The 20,340-nt window shown below is 43.1% G+C and overlaps 1 protein-coding gene across 1 annotated transcript; it reads left to right on the forward strand.

The window, feature by feature from the left end:
* Positions 1-4,339: 4,339 nt before the first annotated feature.
* Positions 4,340-10,721, forward strand: LOC121286448 (ATP-sensitive inward rectifier potassium channel 8-like). The gene has a single exon (XM_041203567.1). It carries the CDS (start codon positions 4,501-4,503, stop codon positions 5,716-5,718), a length of 1,218 nt encoding a protein of 405 aa, XP_041059501.1. The 5' UTR covers positions 4,340-4,500; the 3' UTR covers positions 5,719-10,721.
* Positions 10,722-20,340: the final 9,619 nt, after the last annotated feature.

The following is a 20,340-nucleotide window of genomic DNA, read 5'->3' on the forward strand; positions in this document are numbered from 1 at the left end:
CTAAATTTGCTGATGACACAAAGGTAGGTTGGAAAGTAAGTTGTGAAGAGGGCATAAGGAGGCTACGAAAGGAATATAGGTAGGTTAGGTGAGTGGGCAAAGATCCGGAAAAAGGAGTACAATGTAGGAAAATGTGAGGTGGTCCATTTTAGCAGGACAAATAAAAAAATACAAAAGAGGCATGTTATCTGAGTGGTGAGAGATTGCAGAACTCTGCGATGAAGAGGGATCTGGGTGTCATCACAAAAGGTTAGTATGCAGGTGCAGCAAGTAATTAGCAAAGCTAATAGAATGCTATCATTTATTGAAAGGGGAATTGAATACAAGAGGAAGGAGGTTATGCATCAGTTGTACAGGGCATTAATGAGACCACATCTCGAGTGCTGTGTACAGTATTGGTCTCCTTTTTAAAGGAAAGATGTAAATGCATTAGAAGCAGTTCAGAGAAGTTTTACCAGATTACTGGAATGGACGTGTTATCTTATGAGGAAAGGCTGTACAGGTTCGGTTTGTATCCACTGAAGTTTAGAAGTATAAAAGGTGACTTGGTTGAAACATATAAGATCCTGAGGGGGCTTGACAGTGTGAATGTGGAAAGGATGTCTCCTCTTGTGGGAGAATCTAGAACTCAGGGTTACTGTTTCAAAGTAATGGGTTGCCCATTTAGGACAGAGAGGAGGAAATTTTTTTTCTCTTAGAGGGTTGTGAGACTTTGAAATTTTCTTCCTCAAAAAGTGGTTGAGGCATAGCCCTTGAATATCTTTAAGGCAGAAGTAGGTAGATTCTTTATCAGCAAAGGGGTGAAAGGTTATCGGGGTAGGCAAGAATATGAAGTTAAAATCCCATCAGCTATGATCTTATTGAATGGTGGAGCAGGGTTAAAGGGCTGAGTGGCCTACTCCTGATCCTAATTCATATGTTCAAATGTAATTTTACAGACTCTATTTGGTCTTCTCTCAAACTTTTCTAGAGAAAAGCCCTTCCTTTCATTACTGTTGAGTGGTTTGGGATACTCATCAATAATAAACTCCCAGTAGAAGCGTCGGGTCCTCTGACTCCTCAAAATATTAACACCTAGTGATGAAATTCTTCCACCAAGAGAAACTCTTGCACTCAGCTGAGCTCATCTTGTGTGCATTATAATATGTCTATGTCTAGCACAAAGCCATGTCAGAAGTGGGGATGTTCGCTGATGATTGCACAGTGTTCTGTACCATTTATCCTGGGATATTGAAGCAGTCCGTGTCTAAATGCAGCAAGACCGGGACAACATTCAAGCTTGGGCTTATAGGTGGCAAGTAACATTCATGCCTCACAAGTGCCAGACAATGACCATCTCCAACAAGAGAGAATCTAACCACCTCCCCTTGACATTCAATGTACGTACAATGGCTGTAATACCATCCCCACCATCAACATTGTGGGGTTACCAGAAGTGAACTGATCCAGCTATATATATATACTGTGGTTATAGAGGCAGGTCAGATGCTGGGAATTCTGCAGGAAGTAACTCACCTCCTGACTTTCCAAACCCTGTCCACCATCTACAAGACACAAGTCAGGAGTGTGATCGAATACTCTCCACTTGCCTGGATGAGTGCAGCTCCAACAATGCTCAAGGAGCTTGACGCCATCCAGGACAAAGCAGCCCATGTAACTGGCATCCCATTTGCCACATTAGGCATTCACTCCCTCCACCACCGATGCGCAGTGGCAGCAGTGTGTACTATATGACAAAACAAAAACAGAATTACCTGGAAAAACTCAGCAGGTCTGGCAGCATCGGCGGAGAAGAAAAGAGTTGACGTTTCGAGTCCTCATGACCCTTCGACAGAACTTGAGTTCGAGCCCAAGAAAGAGTTGAAATATAAGCTGGTTTAAGGTGTGTGTGTGGGGGGGGCGGAGAGATAGAGAGAGAGGTGGGGGTGTGGTTGTAGGGACAAACAAGCAGTGATAGAAGCAGATCATCAAAAGATGTCAATGACAATAGTACAATAGAACACATAGGTGTTAAAGTTAAAGTTGGTGATATTATCTAAACGAATGTGCTAATTAAGAATGGATGGTAGGGCACTCAAGGTATAGCTCTAGTGGGTTTTTTTTTATACAATGGAAATAGGTGGGAAAAGGAAAATCTTTATAATTTATTGGAAAAAAAAGGAAGGGGGAAACAGAAAGGGGGTGGGGATGGGGGAGGGAGCTCACGACCTAAAGTTGTTGAATTCAATATTCAGTCCGGAAGGCTGTAAAGTCCCTAGTCGGAAGATGAGGTGTTGTTCCTCCAGTTTACGTTGGGCTTCACTGGAACAATGCAGCAAGCCAAGGACAGACATGTGGGCAAGAGAGCAGGGTGGAGTGTTAAAATGGCAAGCGACAGGGAGGTTTGGGTCATTCTTGCGGACAGACCGCAGGTGTTCTGCAAAGCGGTCGCCCAGTTTACGTTTGGTCTCTCCAATGTAGAGGAGACCACATTGGGAGCAACGAATGCAGTAGACTAAGTTGGGGGAAATACAAGTGAAATGCTGCTTCACTTGAAAGGAGTGTTTGGGTCCTTGGACGGTGAGGAGAGAGGAAGTGAAGGGGCAGGTGTTGCACCTTTTGCGTGGGCATGGGGTGGTGCCATAGGAGGGGGTTGAGGAGTAGGGGGTGATGGAGGACTGGACCGGGGTGTCCCGGAGGGAGCGATCCCTACGGAATGCCGATAAGGGGGGTGAAGGGAAGATGTGTTTGGTGGTGGCATCATGCTGGAGTTGGCAGAAATGGCGGAGGATGATCCTTTGAATGAGGAGGCTGGTGGGGTGATAAGTGAGGACAAGGGGGACCCTATCATGTTTCTGGGAGGGAGGAGAAGGCGTGAGGGCGGATGCGCAGGAGATGGGCCGGACACGGTTGAGGGCCCTGTCAACGACAGTGGGTGGAAAACCTCAGTTAAGGAAGAAGGAGGACATGTCAGATGAACTGTTTTTGAAGGTAGCATCATCGGAACAGATGCGACGGAGGCGAAGGAACTGAGAGAATGGGATGGAGTCCTTACAGGAAGCGGGGTGTGAGGAGCTGTAGTCGAGATAGCTGTGGGAGTCGGTGGGTTTGTAATGGATATTGGTGGACAGTCTATCACCAGAGATTGAGACAGAGAGGTCAAGGAAGGGAAGGGAAGTGTCAGAGATGGACCACGTGAAAATGATGGAGGGGTGGAGATTGGAAGCAAAATTAATAAATTTTTCCAAGTCCCGACGAGAGCATGAAGCGGCACCGAAGTAATCATCGATGTACCGGAGAAAGAGTTGTGGAAGGGGGCCGGAGTAGGACTGCAACAAGGAATGTTCCACATACCCCATAAAGAGACAGGCATAGCTGGGGCCCATGCGGGTACTATATGACCGTTGCACTGCAGCAACTCACACAAAGCCTCCTTCAATAGCACCTTCCAAACCCGCGATCTCAACCACCTAAAAGGGCAAAAGCAGCAGACACAAGGGAACACCAGCACCTGCAAGTTGCCCCCAAGCCACTCACCATCCTGATGTGGAACCATATTGTTATTCCTTCACTGTCGCTAATCTAACCAGATGGACCACAGCGGTTCAAGAAGACGGATCACCACCACCTTTTCAAAGGCAATTAGGAATGGGCAATAAATGCTGGTCTAGGCAATAAAGGATATAAAAAAATCAAACATGTACAAATGCAATACACAGGGCCTATTTTCCAAAGTCTGAAATTTAGCAGAAAGGAGCATGCTCATACCTCTCTCCTAAATTTAAAAATCGGTCTAAGCATACAGGTGAGGTGTTTAACTGCAGCTGAACTCAGTGTGAGGTGCAGTGGGCAGGAGGATTAGGGTCTGACAGTACTTTGAAGCTTTGATAGTTTGGACTTGGACAATTGCTTTTTATTGATGAAATAGGAGAAAGGTTCCAAGCCAGTGTTATATTAAGGAGGAAAGGACTATAATTGCGATTTAATCTTGAACGTGCAGGGCCTTTTCAGGCAAATTCTTTTTGACAAGAACAGAAAGTGGGAGGGCTACTCACCCACGTCAGAAAGGTCCTGGGACGAGAAGGGGTGGGGAGAGAGCGGGGAGGTGCTGATTTGCAAACGCAATGCCCGCCCCAAAAACATCAGTGCAAAAATCGAGCAACTCTCAAGCCTGTAACAGCTTTGCACTTGGGACTATAATATACCCTCTGTCCGGCTGCATAAACCACATTAAATTATACCGATATAAAAAGCAACATGTTCATTACGATCACGAAGGAGGTAACATTTCTCCGTCGTTATTTCCTACGGGCATTTCACCCTGAACATGGAATTCCAAGCAAGGAGTTTTGCGAAAATGAATGCAGGCACCCAAGGCTTGTCTGAACCAACTGTTAAAGGATAGACCTTTGAGTAACTAAATAAGGAGCCAGAGTAGGAGGGACAGTCCATGAGAAGACGCAGTCTCTCTCCACACCCATACCCCCAGTGTCTTGGTAAAGTCAGGACTATGTGCCCAGAATGTTGGCCAGGAAGAGCATCATCCCAGAGGAATATGTGCTGGCCCGGATCGCAGCTGAGAATGTCCGGCAGCCCCGCTACACGGTCCGGCCTCGCCAAGCTCGCTTCATCGCCAAGAACGGCTCCTGTAACGCGGCTCACAAGAACGTCCGAGAGCAGGGCCGCTTCCTGCAGGATGTCTTCACCACCCTGGTGGACCTCAAATGGCGCTACGCCCTCTTCATCTTCACCATGTCCTTCCTGTGCAGCTGGCTCCTCTTCGCCATGATGTGGTGGCTGGTGGCGTTTGCCCATGGGGACCTGGATCACCACCGGAGCTCCGGTCCGGAGCCGTGTGTGACCAAAGTGCGATCGTTCACCTCGGCCTTCCTCTTCTCCATCGAGGTGCAGGTCACCATCGGCTTCGGGGGCAGGATGATCACCGAGGAGTGTGCAACGGCCATCACAGGCCTCATCGTGCAGAACATCTCGGGGCTGATCATCAACGCCGTCATGCTGGGCTGCATCTTCATGAAGACCGCCCAGGCTCACCGCCGGGCCGAGACCCTGATCTTCAGCCGCCACGCCGTCATCTGCCTGAGGAACGGCAAACTGTGCTTCATGTTCAGGGTGGGCGACCTGAGGAAGAGCATGATCATCAGCGCCTCGGTCAGGATGCAAGTGGTGAAGAAGAGCAGCACCACCGAGGGAGAGGTCATCCCCATCCACCAGATCGATATCCAAGTGGACAACCCCATAGACACCAACAGCATCTTCCTGGTGGCGCCGCTCACCATCAGTCACGTCCTGGACAGGCGCAGCCCCCTCTATGAGATGTCGGCCAGCGACCTCCAGAGTCAGAACCTGGAGGTCATTGTGATCCTGGAAGGGGTGGTGGAGACCACGGGCATCACAACTCAGGCCAGGACCTCGTACATCTCCGAGGAGATCTTGTGGGGCTATCGCTTTGTGCCGATAGTAACCGAGGAGGACGGCATCTACTCGGTGGATTATTCCAAGTTTGGCAACAGGATCAAAGTGGCGACTCCTCGCTGCTCTGCCCGAGAGCTGGACGAGAAACCTTCCATCCTGATCCAGACCCTGCAGAAGAGCGAACTTTCCCACCAGAACTCCCTGAGGAAGCGCAGCTCCATGAGGCGGAACAACTCCATGAGGAGGAGCGCCTCAGCTTACTTAAATAAAGTGCAGTTTTTTACCTCCGAGACCACAGAATACTGATTAATTCTAAATGCTTTGGGAGAGGAACTCAAAGCTAACCATTTTTGGGAGTGAACGCGTTCGGTGTTTGGGAATCTACATGACTATAGAGTTATCTGGAGTGTTTGGGAATTTTCTGACAAGGTCTTTACTTTGATATTATTTGTGCTGTTTGTGACCAGGCTACATCAGGACGCGGACTGAGGATATATTCACAAACTAAAGTTTGCTCCTCTGTTGTGTACTGAGTTTAACAGAATCCTGTGTTTGCTGTACAGCAACTGGCTGCCGATTCTGTTGGATTTCATTGGCTCCCACTTCTGTTACTGACAGGAGTGTCGGCCAATGAGATGCAAGATATGGCAGAAGTCAATCATTCATCTAACTCCAATAGGCAAGGGGCCATTCTGCTGTCATTTTGCTATATTGCATTATGGTCAGTGGACTTTTACTTATTTTTTTGTAGCTGGCACTATGTGGAGCTTGTACATGCTGTTCATTCATCATTGCACCTTTCCCCAGCCCTACACTGTCTTTGACCTGTGACCCACATCGGATCTCAGGCCTCAGTCTCACCACTGTCCCATCTTGCAGTTTGCAGAGCTATGGAAATCTGTTCAATTGGAATTTGTTTATCTTACTACAATTAGTTCTGCTGAAATAAATAGGCTAAATGAACTGCTGATCTTCTTTGTATGTGATTTTTTTGTGAGTGCTCTGAGACCAGTGAGCACAGCGCATGACTTGAAGGTGGAGAGAGAGAGATGTTCTTGGAAGAAACAAGGGAGACGGAATGCCTTGGAAGAAGGAGGTAATTAGGGAAAGGTACAGAAACCCTTTTGAAAGGTGGGGGAGGTGGGGAGAGACAGCAATAAACAGAAGAGGGAGGGAGATAGATGTGGTGAACAGGGAATTTCCCTGATTGTGCTGGGATTGTGAAGGACGGTTAATTTTAGGCGTAATAAGCCCATCATTATAATATATTGTGTTCGCTGGTTCAGTGGAAACAGGAGAATCATTTATGTATTTCTAATACATGCTGAGAATTTTCATGAGGCTTATAGTAATTAGAGTGTAAACAATGCTGCCCTGTAACTCTTGACCTTCAAATATCCCAATAAAAAAAAGTAGAGGCACTAGTGTATGAAGAGCATTAAAGATTTCAAAATATCTTGTGATTTATTACTCAGCAAGCTATTTATTATTGAGGCAGAATTTGAAAAATCATTACACTGACCATAGCTATTTGGTGCAAAGGAGAATTGGTCTATAATGCCTGGGCATGTGTTTAGTTATAAATATTAAAGTGTAACACACTTTTCCAGCCACAGCACTTTGATATCACCATTAAAACTTCGATTGCCTGAATCTTTGTTTGAGACCTGCTAAGCAAAAGTGTAAATGTCACGCTGAGCATGATGTTTTTTACTATTTTAAACTGTGGTGAAGGTCATACCTCAAGTACAATTCTATTCAATTGCCTCTTCCCAGGTATTAGAAATAACTCCTTTAGCACAAAACTTGAAAACATTTTTCTAACAGATCTCCCAAAGCTAGTTGCAGTAATTTGGAGGATATGCTGATCTACAAGTACAAGGGTGTTACAATATGCAACACCGAATGTATTATTAGGCTGCTACCAGGAAGCTGTAAGATGGCCTTATACTGGGACATCTAAAGACTAATTGCTTATAGATTGATTGATGCATATAAAATCCTGGTTGCTCTTCAAAGTTGCAAAGGAAAAAAGAAACGGCTGTCTTTCCTTCTTTTTCTGTTCTTTTGTCACTTTGAATCATGATGCGAGCACTGTAAATTTTCATATAGGCGCTTATCATACAGCTGAAACGTGGTGTATTGAACAGATGTTTTCTTCATGCTCCATTGCCTTTCACTAGTATTCTTACCACTTTTCCTCTCTTATTGAATCGGTGGGGTTATTTTCACTTTTCTCACTTGCCATTAAAGGGATGGTAATGGCCTCGAAATCAGGTTGACAGCCTTACCACTTAGTTAGCAAACCGACTGGTCATATTTTGAAAGGCGGAATGCCCCAATTGCTATTTTAAGATTGGAACTTGTCAGAGTCGGTGGCGGCCATGGTCAAATCCAATTCATGGTTGTTGGAGCCGAAGAGACACAACCAAAGTACGTTTGGAGTTATTTTTGTGGGGAGCAGTAGTGCACTTCCGGACCTAACAACAGTAATCTGGTTACTGGTGCATTGGAACACCCACCCACACCCCTTTGCACTTACCTTGTCTGTTAATGGGAGGCCTCAATTTAGCCAGATGTGTTGAGGTGCCATGTGGTGCTCTGCAGCTGATCAGCCCAATGCAACAGAGGCTAGTGCCTCAAAAATGACAACTCCCTCTTTGCCACAGGTACAGGTGTCTGGCCACTGCCCAAGAGACAAACTTGACGCCACTCTCAATCTTTTCCATTACCTCCAATCAGGCAGTGAAGATTTTGATTCTCTTACTTGCTCAAAGACGCAGTTACTTCATGCCCTTGACTTTTCTGGCCAACAACCACTTTTGATGTCTTCAACCTTCAACTGTTAACACTTCTGACTTTCATTTTCTCCCTTGGTCTGAAATAGATCTCCTTTCATATGTTCCAATGTTACAGTTGACTCAAAGTAGTTTGGTTTCCCTTTATTATTAACCAAACCCATCCTTTTTTTCTTGAAGCATTCCTAAACCTCCATATAGCCAAGCCCATTATAGGCTTGGAGCCTTCTCTTATACTCTGGGCAAACTCTTCAGCCCCTTTCTTCTCACTTCTATCTTCTAATCTTTCTCTTAAATCCCAAACTTTTTTGTCTGTAATTAATTGATATAACAATGATCAGAACTTTCCTTACTACTTCCTCCTAAGCTCTAATGCACCATCTTACATGTTCCTTCTCCTGTCTACATCCTCACTGGTTTCAAATTAAGACAGCGCACAGCCTCCTACTCTAGTTCATTCTCTCCCACGACCCCAAAACTGTGGAAATCTTTTCTTCTTTCATCTTCCGACAATCTTAAACATATTTTAAAACTTGAACTAGGTGTCATTTGGTCAATGCATGATGGTTGACCTCAAATTCCCTTTTACTCTTTCAAATCTTGCTGGTAGGATTTGGACCATGGTGCTTGGCTCTTCAATTTAGGGTCACAATAAAATCAAACAAGTTTAAGCAAAGGTTTTAACTCATTAATGTATTCTTTCAGTGCACTGCTCCACATTTTGACAGTAGCCTGGAAGTTACTATTGCTGTGCTAGTCAGAATACTGCTATTTATTGTTATTTATCTATTTATTTAGGAACATTAGCCTATTGTTATTTATATATTGTGTGAAGCACTGTTTAGGAGGAATTATATATTTAGCTCAATTACCCCTATTTTCCTCAACCAGCTGAAGTAATATTTCATGTGTCTTCTCTAAGTGTTAGCCTTGGCTCAGTAGTGATAATTCTGCTTTGGAGCCTGAATGTTCTATATTCAGATCCCTCTTCAGCATAAAATCTAGAGTGACACTCCAGTAGATTAGCGTGGGAATGCTGATTTACATTAAATCAATCTTAAACGTCTGCACTCTCAGATGGATGTAACAAACCCTATGGCACTATTTCAAAGTAAAGCTTGGGAGTTCTCTCCGTTACCTAGGCCAATATTGACCCTTCAACCAACATCACTAAAACAAACTTTAAGACAGATTGTCTGATCATTATCAAGTTATTGTTTGTGGAGCCTATCCATGCACAAATTGACCACCATGTTTCCAAAATTGCAGCAATGGCTAGACTTTAAATGCAGTTCACCAGCTGTAAGACACTTTGGGATGCGCTGAGGTTGTGAAATGATATATAAATGCAATTCAAATTTCTTTTGTTTTTTTTTAGTTAATTTGTGATCACTGAAAGACCAAGTTTTTGCAATCCTCAATTCCAAAGCAGAGTTTTTGGTGTGGGGAAACCCTAATCAGATGTAGCCTCCCACTCAAATCCAATAGAAAATTACAGCCACCTATGACTGACTAGGATTTTGCTTCTGCCTTCCTTTTATAGATATTGTTTTTATGCCTCTAATGGGATCCTAAAGTATCTTCTGCTGCTTTGTTTCATTGACTTAATTAATAACAAAGCTGCCAGCATTATTATGGCGGTGACTTCACTTCAAACATAATTCATTGCTGTAAAATGCTTTGGGATGTCTTGTATTCACAAATGGCACTATATTAATCAAATAAAAGCAAAATAATGTGGATACTGGAGATCTGAAATAAAAACAGAAAATGTTGGAAAAACTCAGCAGGTCTGGCAGCATCTTTGGAAAGAGAAACAGAGTTAATGTGGAATGGGTTCAGTTCCTTAGAAGAGTCATATTGGACTCAAAACTCTGTTTCTTTCTCCACAGATGCTGCCAGAGCTGCTGAGTTTTTCCAAGTTTTGTTGTGACTATATTAATCAAGTTTTTCTTTCATTAAAATTCATGTTATGTCCAGACCCTGAGTGACTTAGAATACATTATATCTATTAAAGTAACTTTTTTTAATGATTTATTTACTAGAGTCAATTTTGGAGATGTTGGGAAACTCAGTCATGTATTTGTCCATAATTTCATCAAAAAATGGTCATAATGATTTATTATTGACAAAGTTGGATCATTTTAGTGGAAAAATATTAACATTAAGTGTGCCAACTTTTTCTTTGGATAAATTAGCCTTATCTGAAACAATTTTAGGCACATTTTTAAATTGAGATTGATTGAATATTTGTGTTGCAAAAAGGAATTAATTAGTGGCACATACATATTGCTGGTGCCATATTTAAATATATAATCAGTGTTTTAAATTGTTGTCACAGTCTCAGTGGCCACCCAGGAGGCATAATCATTGATGTCCAAATAGTGGTTTCATTGCAACAGTTAAAATTATATCCATGTTCATTATACTGCTCACTTGTGAAATGTTCTTACAGAAACTGTTTGCTGAACCATGTGGTGATGTCTAAATAAAACAATAAAGTTAAACACATATTTTTGTTATGTGTATTGGGTTCTTTTACAGAAGGTAAGGAGTTTTTAAGCTCTTCCAAGAGAATGATGTCTCTCAGAACTTCATAGATAGTTTCAATTCCTAATGCTCATATTCACCTGTCAAAACTGCTTTGTTTAAGCCTTTCAAATTCAATGTAAGTTTGCCCAGGCTGTTTCCTTAAATTTTGAAACTTTTGTCTGTGTGCTTCAGGGACCAATTCATATGCACTCAAAATGCACTCACTTTTCCACCACATCATAATCCCTGGAAACCTCCTCTGACAGTGAAGTATAAATTTCCTGTGCTCTACCTGTCAATTTGCTCTGCATGGGCAATGTTCAGTTTGCCTTTGGTCGATTCATCTGTTCAGCTATCTTCTCAAATGAAATAAAGAATGCTTCAACATCTCTTTCTTCAAATTTTGGAAGAGCTTGTACAAATTTAAACATCTCCCCACTGTATTCTGATCTGGACATAAGTCCTGCCTCACCTCCTGGTGTCTCTTTTATAATTGCCAGCATTCTAAGCTGGAATTCTCTGTCTCTCTCTTTGTCTTTTTCCTCCTTTTCTAACTACACCATTTGTAACTCCCTGTGAAATGTCCTTTCTCTTTCCTTTTCCGTCTGTTCCCTTTGGAATGCCCTTTTTCTTTCTGCTGCCCCTAGTTCCAGTTTTTTCATTTGCAACTAAATTCGATCCCATTCCAATGAACCACCCTTGGAGAACTGGGTCTCTCAGGTATACCTTCCAGTTTTAAATGCAGTGCTATCTCTTCGATTACCTCTGCCTTCCTAGCTTTGGCAGACAATCCTATTCTTAATTTACTTGACAATTCGATTAACCTGGCTTTTTGGGATCCTTCCTAAAATTATCAGGGACATCTCTTCCCCTTGCAGGAAGGTTTTAGCAGTTTCCAGTGCCATCTTATGTTTAATAGTACAAACCTGGTGTTTCCTTTTAGACTTTATTACTTACTAAAACTACACCCAAGTCATCATTGTCTTTTGTCCTAAAATATCCCGGATGAGCCCCAAACTTTGTCGCAGCTCACTGGGGATAGTATGTTGTAATATCAAGCCCCACTATTTCCCAAGCCACAAAAATGTGAAAAGTTTGATTAGATTGCCAGATTACCCCAATTCTGCTTGAATGTTTAATTTAGGTTAAAAGAATTAGAGCACCAGCTTTGTAAACTTAACAAGTAAATAACTGTTTGTTAAGCAAATTGCCTGTAACCAGTAACAAAAGAAATAAATATGAACTGCTAACTTTTATCTCTATAACTGAAAATCTACCCATTTTTAAACCCCTATACACAAACACACAAACACACACACACACATAAGACACACAAAACATGGATTTTAAGGGTGAGATAAAACAATTCAATAGCACCAATTTGGAGTTCAGGATTAGATGGGTTGACTCTGTTTGTTTTCTTCCAAATTCCTTGCAGGTTGTTGTGGCTGACACAAGGTGGTCTTCCATCACTTGCAGTCTGTGGTTCTCTGGTTGAAACGTTCTTTTAATGTCTCTACTGGTGATTTTTCCTCTTGACAGGGATTTTTCAAAGAAAGCAGGATACAGCGATGTGAGGGATAGCTAGCTATCTACTATGGCAGGATTACTGGAGTCTTACAAAACACAGGAGAGAGAGGTTTCAGGCCTTTCTGCTTTTCAGGCTAGGAGCTGGTCTACTGCACTATCCTCACACAAAACTTGATCACTTGGTCAGGAGCCAATCAAAGCGCCATCACTCGGCAGGCCCCTCTTAAACCAAGTCTCCTTTCCAGCACCATTCTGTCCAACCTGGCACACACTGTTCCAGGAGATAGCAACATTGTAGATTTCCTTCTTCCTGCTGCAATGAACATCTCTTTTAAACTGCAGCCATGGTGGCTTTTAAAGCCACAGTCCAAAAAAATAAAAATATATTCATTACATGCCTCCAACCTTACAAAGATGAAACACCATTTAAAAAATGCATTTCATCACAGGATATGTGATACGTAGACAGCAAACATGAGACTTACACTCATTCATCCATCCTCCCCCCCTTATACAATCTTAAGTATTAACTGATTTCAATAGTTTACACCTGGGACAATGCAACCGCAATCACATTATCTTTACCGGCAATATGAACAATCTTTACCTTGAATGGTTCAAATAATAGACTCCATCTAAACAGTCTCACATTTCAAGTTTTAAATTTCTCAATAAACACCAGCTGATTATGGTCAGCGTAGATTAGTGGTTTTTTTTTGTTATGGTCCTCTTTTTTTCTGTCCTTTGACTTTCTTTGCTTCCACTTCTATCCCTTTCCTTGCTTTTGGCTTTTGCTCTTTTTTTCTTGATCTTTACTCATTCCGTATCATTATTACTGGATTTAACCCAGTTTTCTCTGTGTGTTTGTTCCCTGCCTCTGCTTCTTGAGTTTGCATGGTTTTCCCTTTCTTTACTTTTTCTTTTACCCTATCTTTAATTTTAGATTTGCCCCTTTTCCCTCTATCTTTGTTTTTACTCTGTTCTCCATCTCGGCTTCTAGGTTTTGATTTGGCCCTTTTTTCTCACTCTCTGCTTTTACTTCATTCTCAACTTTTAGATTTCAATTTGGCCCATTTTGCTCTCTCTTTGCTTTTACTCTGTTTATGATCTCAACTTCTGAATTTCACCTCTTTACTGTTACTCTGCTCTGGATCACGTGTGCTGGATTTTGACTTGACTTGTTTCTCCAACTCTTTTCCATTAGCCTGCTCTTGTGCTACTTTACATGTTCCTGTTTTTGTTTTGGGTAATGGCCCGACACAATCTACTAATACCTGACTAAATAGTTCTTCAAAAACCGTTATGGGTATTAAAGGTGCTGGTTTGCTTACATTTTGAGGGTTACCTACTACCTGACATATATGACACATTCTACAAAATTGCACTACATCTTTATGAAGTCTTGGCCAGGTAAAATGCCTGTTTATTGATGCTTGGGTTTTTTGTATTCCTACATGTCCTGCCATGGGAATCTTGTGTGTTACTTGCAATAACTCCTTACGATATTTGGGTGGTACCACTATCTGATGAAAAATCATCCATTTCTCATCCGCAGGTCTGTGAGCGAGTCTCCACTTCCTCATCAGAACTCATTTTTTAATGTAATAGCATTCTGGAACTCCTTCAGCCTCAACTTTGGTGTGAGCTGACTCTGCTAGCTTGTTTAACTCTGGATCTGCTTTCTGAGCCTCAATTAAGGAAGACACACCAAGCATTTCCTTTGAATTATCCTCATCCTTAAATAAAATTTTGGTTACTCTAATATCTGCTTGTGGTATTACTTTGACCTCTGGTGATGGACTTTGTTTAGCCATTGCTCTGGTCACCACACATGATGGAAAAATACCAGGAACTTGTTCTTGTAACTGCCCTGTCTCTTTAGCATCTTTCGGACTTTCTGTGATTATGGGTGAAGCTATAACCTTTAGTCCTGCCAAATCATTCCCCAGGAGTAGATCCATTTCATCCACGGGTAATTTCTTAAACATTCCTACAACCACCGATCCAGATAACAAATCACATTCCAATTGCACTGCATAATATGGGGGATGGGAAGATGTCAAAATCAGAAGCTCACCCACCATATTTAAATAATAATAAGGGTCAATTAGGCATGATACCAAGCCCCTGATAATATGCCGCCCACACCATAAAACGTTTGGCGTGGGCAGTTGACTGTGCAGGGGCAGCCCGATGTTTTTTAATATAATTTCCTCAAAGGGCTAGAAGGAAGAAGGGTTCTATCTTCGTGGCTGCCCTTTGCTGATCAAGGGGCAACCCACCTAAGATAGAACCCCCCCCCCCAACTTTCTTCCTATCCGACTGCAGCCTTGAAGCCACCACCCCTAGCCCCCATTCCTGACCTGCCCAAACCCTCCCTGCCCACGACCATGGATTTACCTGTTTCTGGGGATCCATGGGCCTTCTTGCTCATCTTGTTGCAGTACCAGCAGCTCCCATTAGTGCATTCTTGGCACTGCCGGGACTAATGGAACTGCTGGCTAATCAGATTGGCCATCAGCTCCCAAAGACAGGGCTTCCTCCCCAGAGAGGGGCGGCAGTCCCACACGACCCTTACTTAGTCTGCCCGGAGCACATTATGGCTGCGGAGCGAGCCGGTGTGGAGCGCACTGGCTCCATGTCAACTTTTGCTTAGGGGGGTGGGGCATGGCAATCTGTCAGTTCCATGGTTTCTGTTTCATTCATTCACTCTGGTAGTGCATTCCACTGCATCAAAACCTTCTGTGGAGAAATGTTTGTTTTAATTCTTTGTCCTAAGTATTTTGTATTTTATTTTATACATTTGTCTCTTCATTCTAAGCCTCTCAATCACTGGAAGCAGTTGGGCACTTTGGCCCGTCCCATCAGAAATGTAAACATAAATGTCAGACAAATCCCATTATAATCCCCTATTGAAGACAGTCTCCATAATATGCTCTTTCTGTTTTATGTTGACACCAATCCTTAGTTGGTGCTCCCTGTTGGCCTTGCTAGTCTCCCTTTCAACTTCCTTTGTCAGAGGTGTCATCACTGAGGGTGAACTATTAAACTGAAACCTGTCTGCCCTCTCAGGTGGCCATGCACAATCTCATTGCACTATTTTGAAGAAAAGCAGAGAACGTGTTTCAGTATTCCTTGACCAATACCACCTAAAGCAGATTATCTGGTCATTTATCTCATTACTATTTGTGGGACCTTGCTGTGCACAAATTCACTGCCAAATTTGCCACCATAACAATTTTGAGCACCCTTCAAAAGTAGCTCTTTGACAGTGAAACATTTTGGGGCAGCTTGAAATTGTGCAAGTTATCATACAATTATAAGTCCCTTTCTCTCAGATTTTTACATTTCCTGCAGTTTCATTCTGCATTTTCCACTATTATTTCTGTCTTTTGGTCAAGCGTCATTTTAGTCTGGCCCCCTACTTTTTGTCCCACACTTTTGACCCTGATGGGAATGTATTGAATTATCAGCCACTGTTGGTCTTTTGTTTCATCAGTATTTTTCTAACCAATTCATTTGGACTTGGTTTAGTTTCACGGGGCAAGGTTTTCCTGTCGGTGAGTGGGGGGGGCGGGGCCCGCTTACTGGGGGTTGGGGCCCGCTCGCCGACGCGTAAAATGACATGCGGTGACATCAGGCGGAATTCCCGATGTCACTGCACCTCATTTAAATTTTCAGGTAGGTGGAGGCTCAGCAAAAGCAGCCCGCCGACCCATCAATGGCCAATTGAGGCCAGTGACAGAATCATTAAACTAATTAATTGACCTGCCCGTCCAACCTTCAGAAAAAGCATGAAACCTGCAGGATGAGGTTTCATGTAGGTTTAAAAAAATTTAATTAAAGTTTTTAAAAAAGTTATGGACATGTCCCAACTCATGTGACAGTGTCACATGAGTGGGGACATGTCAGGGAATTTTTTTTTCTATTTTTAATATTTTTGACAGTAGAGCCGATCTCCCTGAGGCAGCACTTAGCCTCAGAGAGATGAGTGCGCTCTTTTGTGCACATGCGCAAAAGAGCGCACCCTGGGGATCAAGGATCCCCCCACCCCCTGCCCGCACAGAGAGCACATAGCGCTTCCGTGCAGATGTCACGCTGGGCAGGCTTTAATTGGCCCGCCCACGTAAAATAGCGGTATGCTCTCGATTGGGTGTGCTGATCAGAGGCGTGCCTTCAAGCGCCCAGTCTTCAACTTCCCCCCCAACGGGGTTGGGCGGGGTTGGGGGGGAGGGGTCGAATCTCCTGCCCGTGAAATTTGCTATCTGCCTGTCTGCTGCCTTAACCTTGGACTTCTCTTTATCTTTATTTTCATTGTGAGCCTTATTATGTAATGGTCACTCTTTCTCAAGTGTTCTTCTTCTACCTTCAGATCGTTTACTTGTCCCATTTCATTACTGTGGACCCAAATCTAGTGCTAGGTCTTTCCTTGCTGGACATTCAATGTGCTGGTTAAAATGACTTGGATGTATTCTCCAAATCCTTTTCTACTCTGACAAAAACTGTTGTGTTGTTTGAAGAAGGTACATCCTCCAATCCTGCAATGACCAAATGGGCCAGTTGAAGAGGAGAAGTTACACTCTCCAATCCCACAATGACCACAGAGACTCAGGCTTCCTTTAACCGGTTTTATTCAAGCATATGCAAGGGAGCTGCAATCATTCCTAAGAATGAAGACCCAGACCCCAGTTTGATTACATTTCATTACTTTCGTACTTTTTCTTATAATACATTTGAGTACATTTGAATACATCCAATTGGTAGCTGACACATCGGTCCCATGCTAACTCTATCCTATTGAGTACATAAACATGTGATTTTGCTAACCAATTATTCTAAAGGCTATATACATAATTATATTATCCAATCAAAATTAAAACACGTACGCAAAGGCCTTGGTTCTCACAACGCAAGACTGTTTGTGTTTCATCAAAACCCCCTCTTTGTCCATTATATGCCTTCCCATATCTTAGCTTAAACCATTAGCCCATTCCCTATTTGAGACGGGAGTGCACTTAATCTAATTCATGTTCTACTTTTGTCTCCAGTCTGACTCTCAAGCTGTGCAATGTTCATCTGGTAACCTTCAACTCTTAATACGTTTAGCAGCCATGTCTGCATGGAGATTTTAAGGGTTTTTCAGTAAATTCTACTGTATTCTCTTTTAGCTTTTTTAATTTCTCCCTAATAGCCCCCACTTTGGCCCTTGGCAAAGCCCAAGCTGGCCACACCTTAAGTTAAGATTTCCTCTTCTGGTCCTTCGGGTGGCCAGTCGTCCAGACCACAAGAGGAATCCTAAACCGCCTGGTTGTATAATTTAGCCTTCCCTTCTCCTGTCTTCTCCTTTGGAGTATGCATAGGTTGGAGAACTGAATCACACCTTTGGTTTGTTGCTGTCTGTGCCTGGAGAGTCCCGTTACAGGTTTTACGTTGATAGCAGCAGACACCGATAGCCCATAACAGCATGATTCCTGAGACTTTCGTCATAACCATTCTAACAATCTCCCACCAATTCATCAATCTTCTGGCCGTAGCATAGGAAGTAGCTGACTGGGCTAACATCCTGGCCGACTGGGTGGCTAAATCCACTTGCACATGCCCCCTTGCGATTTGCTCTCTAGAAGCTTGTACATACGACTGACCTATTCTTGTGGCTTCCTGCATGGCTGGGAATGCTATTCTGAGTTTGATTAGTGAACAATGTGCCATCCCACCAAGGGCAAAACAGGTATCCTGTGGTTCTGCCTGGCAAATGGAAGTCTCCTATAGTAAAAGGATCGGTCACCTGTTGGCAAAAACTTGAATTGGTAGCACAAAGTAAGTCTCCATAAAGGAACCTCGGCCTCACTTGTCGTGAAGCACCATTGAGTTGAGGACACCTGAATTGCCTTAAATGCTTCCTGAATTGGTAATGTGGGGAATGTGACTTTACTAGTATTTGTAAATACCTCCAGTGTTTGACATGAGCACACAATGTAATTTCTTGATTCTGAACAACAATCTGTAGTACTCATCAGTACCATGTCTTTTACGTAGGATATGTATCCATGTAGCCCCACGCGGAATACCATCCCCCCTTTATCTACTCCTAGGGACTCAAACCTATAGCTGTTCAGGAAAGCCCCATTTGGATGATGTTCTTGGGGAATGGCCATGATGAATTTTATGACTCCATCCTCTCCTCCACCTTGAGGTTATGTAACCACCAATTCCTGTCGCTCCTTGCGTAAATTTATGAGGTTTAATTGGTATACTGACTTGAACACGTGTTTGGGAATTGTTCTGAACCTGATATCCTCAATGTCAGATTTTACCCCATCAATTAGATCTCGTGCTAGCATTTCGCATGCCCTCCCTGTGGCTTGGGTTTCAGCTGTGTCTATTATCCCGTCTGCAGTCTGCCTAAGGATCCGTAGCAGACCCTCACCTTGTAGCTCCACAGCTGTCAGGGCATGTCCTGTCCTGCGCACACTGTAGTGCAACCCTCGGGCAGTCTCAGTGGCCTTCCAGGAGGCATACTCATTTAAGTCATAGATCTGATCTGAATTAAGCATGGAATTGGCATTCCTAAATAGCCCTCCGATATCGCCTAGTATATCTCTTTTTAACCTAGCCTGTGCTTTTGCTCTAATTCCTGGGACAATTCAAAATTTATAGTCATTGACTATCCTCTTCAGTTGGCTTCTAGCCCATTTTATGGAATTCTGATGGCTGTCTACGCTTATGCTTGGTGAGGTGTTATTGGGTGTATATTTCCCGCTGGGGGTAACCTCAAAATTGCATTCGTCAGTTCATCATTGTCTTTACTCTTGGGTAAGTACCACCATCCCATGAAGTTCCTGTTGTTACACTCGAGTGGTGTCAGTCGAGCTGGCTGCCCTGATTATAATGATATAAAGGCATCAATCACTCATAAGAGATTGGGGAAACACATTGTGGATTCATTTATTTAGACAAGGCACATGGGAACATTTATACATAGGTAGAAGCTTGAAGACATCAGCAGCAGAACTATGTGTGTGCTCTGCTCTGCTCAAAAGCAAAAGTGAAATTAAGTTTGGATCACATGACACTTTTCCCTTCTAGTGATGTCATGCTGCAATCCCTTAAAGGCATATTACAACACAAACTTCTGCCTTAGCCCAGCCTACCTTAAGTTAAACCCCCTCCTCACTACAGCTTTGATCCTATGACTATCTCCAATCTGCTTACTAATGTGGTTCCTCTATTTAAGAAGGGTTGTGAAGATAAGCCAGGGAACTACAGGCCAGTGAGTCTCACGTCAGTGGTAGAGAAACTATTGGAGAAAATTCTTAAGGAGAGGATCTATGTCCACTTGGAGAGGCAAGGTTTGATCAGAGATAGTCAGCATGGCTTTGTCAGAGGGAGGTCATGCCTAACAAATTTGATTGAATTTTTTGAAGAGGTGTCCGGGTGTGTAGAAGAGGGTAGCGTAGTTGATGTAGTTCATATGGATTTCAGCAAAGCCTTTGTCAAGGTCCCACATGGGAGACTTATAAAGAAGGCAAATGCAAATGGGATACAGGGTAATTTGCTAAGGTGGATTCAAAATTGGCTTAGTTGTAGGAGGCAGAGAGTGATGACAGAAGGATGCGTTAGTGACTGGAAGCCAGTGTCCAATGGCGTACCACAAGGATCTGTGCTGGGTCCCCTATTATTCATCATTTATATAAACGACATAGATGACTATGTGAGGGATAGGATTAGCAAGTTTGCGGGTGACACAAAGATTGGCCGGGTGGTTAACAGTGAAGTTGAGTGTCTTGGGCTACAGGAAGATATAGACAGGATGGTCAAATGGGCAGATAAGTGTCGGATGGAATTTAACCCTGAAAAGTGTGAGGTGATACACTTTGGAAGGAGTAATTTGACAAGGAAGTATTCAATGAACACATGACACTAGGAAGTTCTGAGGAACAAAGAGACCTTGGCGTGTGTGTCCATAGATCTCTGAAGGCGGAGGGGCGTTTTAGTAGGGTGGTGAAAAAAGCATATGGGACTCTTGCCTTTATCATTCGAGGCATAGATTACAAAAGTAGGGAGATCA

This window comes from Carcharodon carcharias, chromosome 13 (genome assembly GCF_017639515.1).
Source record: "Carcharodon carcharias isolate sCarCar2 chromosome 13, sCarCar2.pri, whole genome shotgun sequence".
Lineage (NCBI taxonomy): Eukaryota > Metazoa > Chordata > Chondrichthyes > Lamniformes > Lamnidae > Carcharodon > Carcharodon carcharias.

What these genes read in the sequence shown, in the direction of transcription:
- LOC121286448 (XM_041203567.1), top strand. Translation starts at nt 4,501, where the DNA reads ATGTTGGCCAGGAAGAGCATCATCCCAGAGGAATATGTGCTGGCCCGG.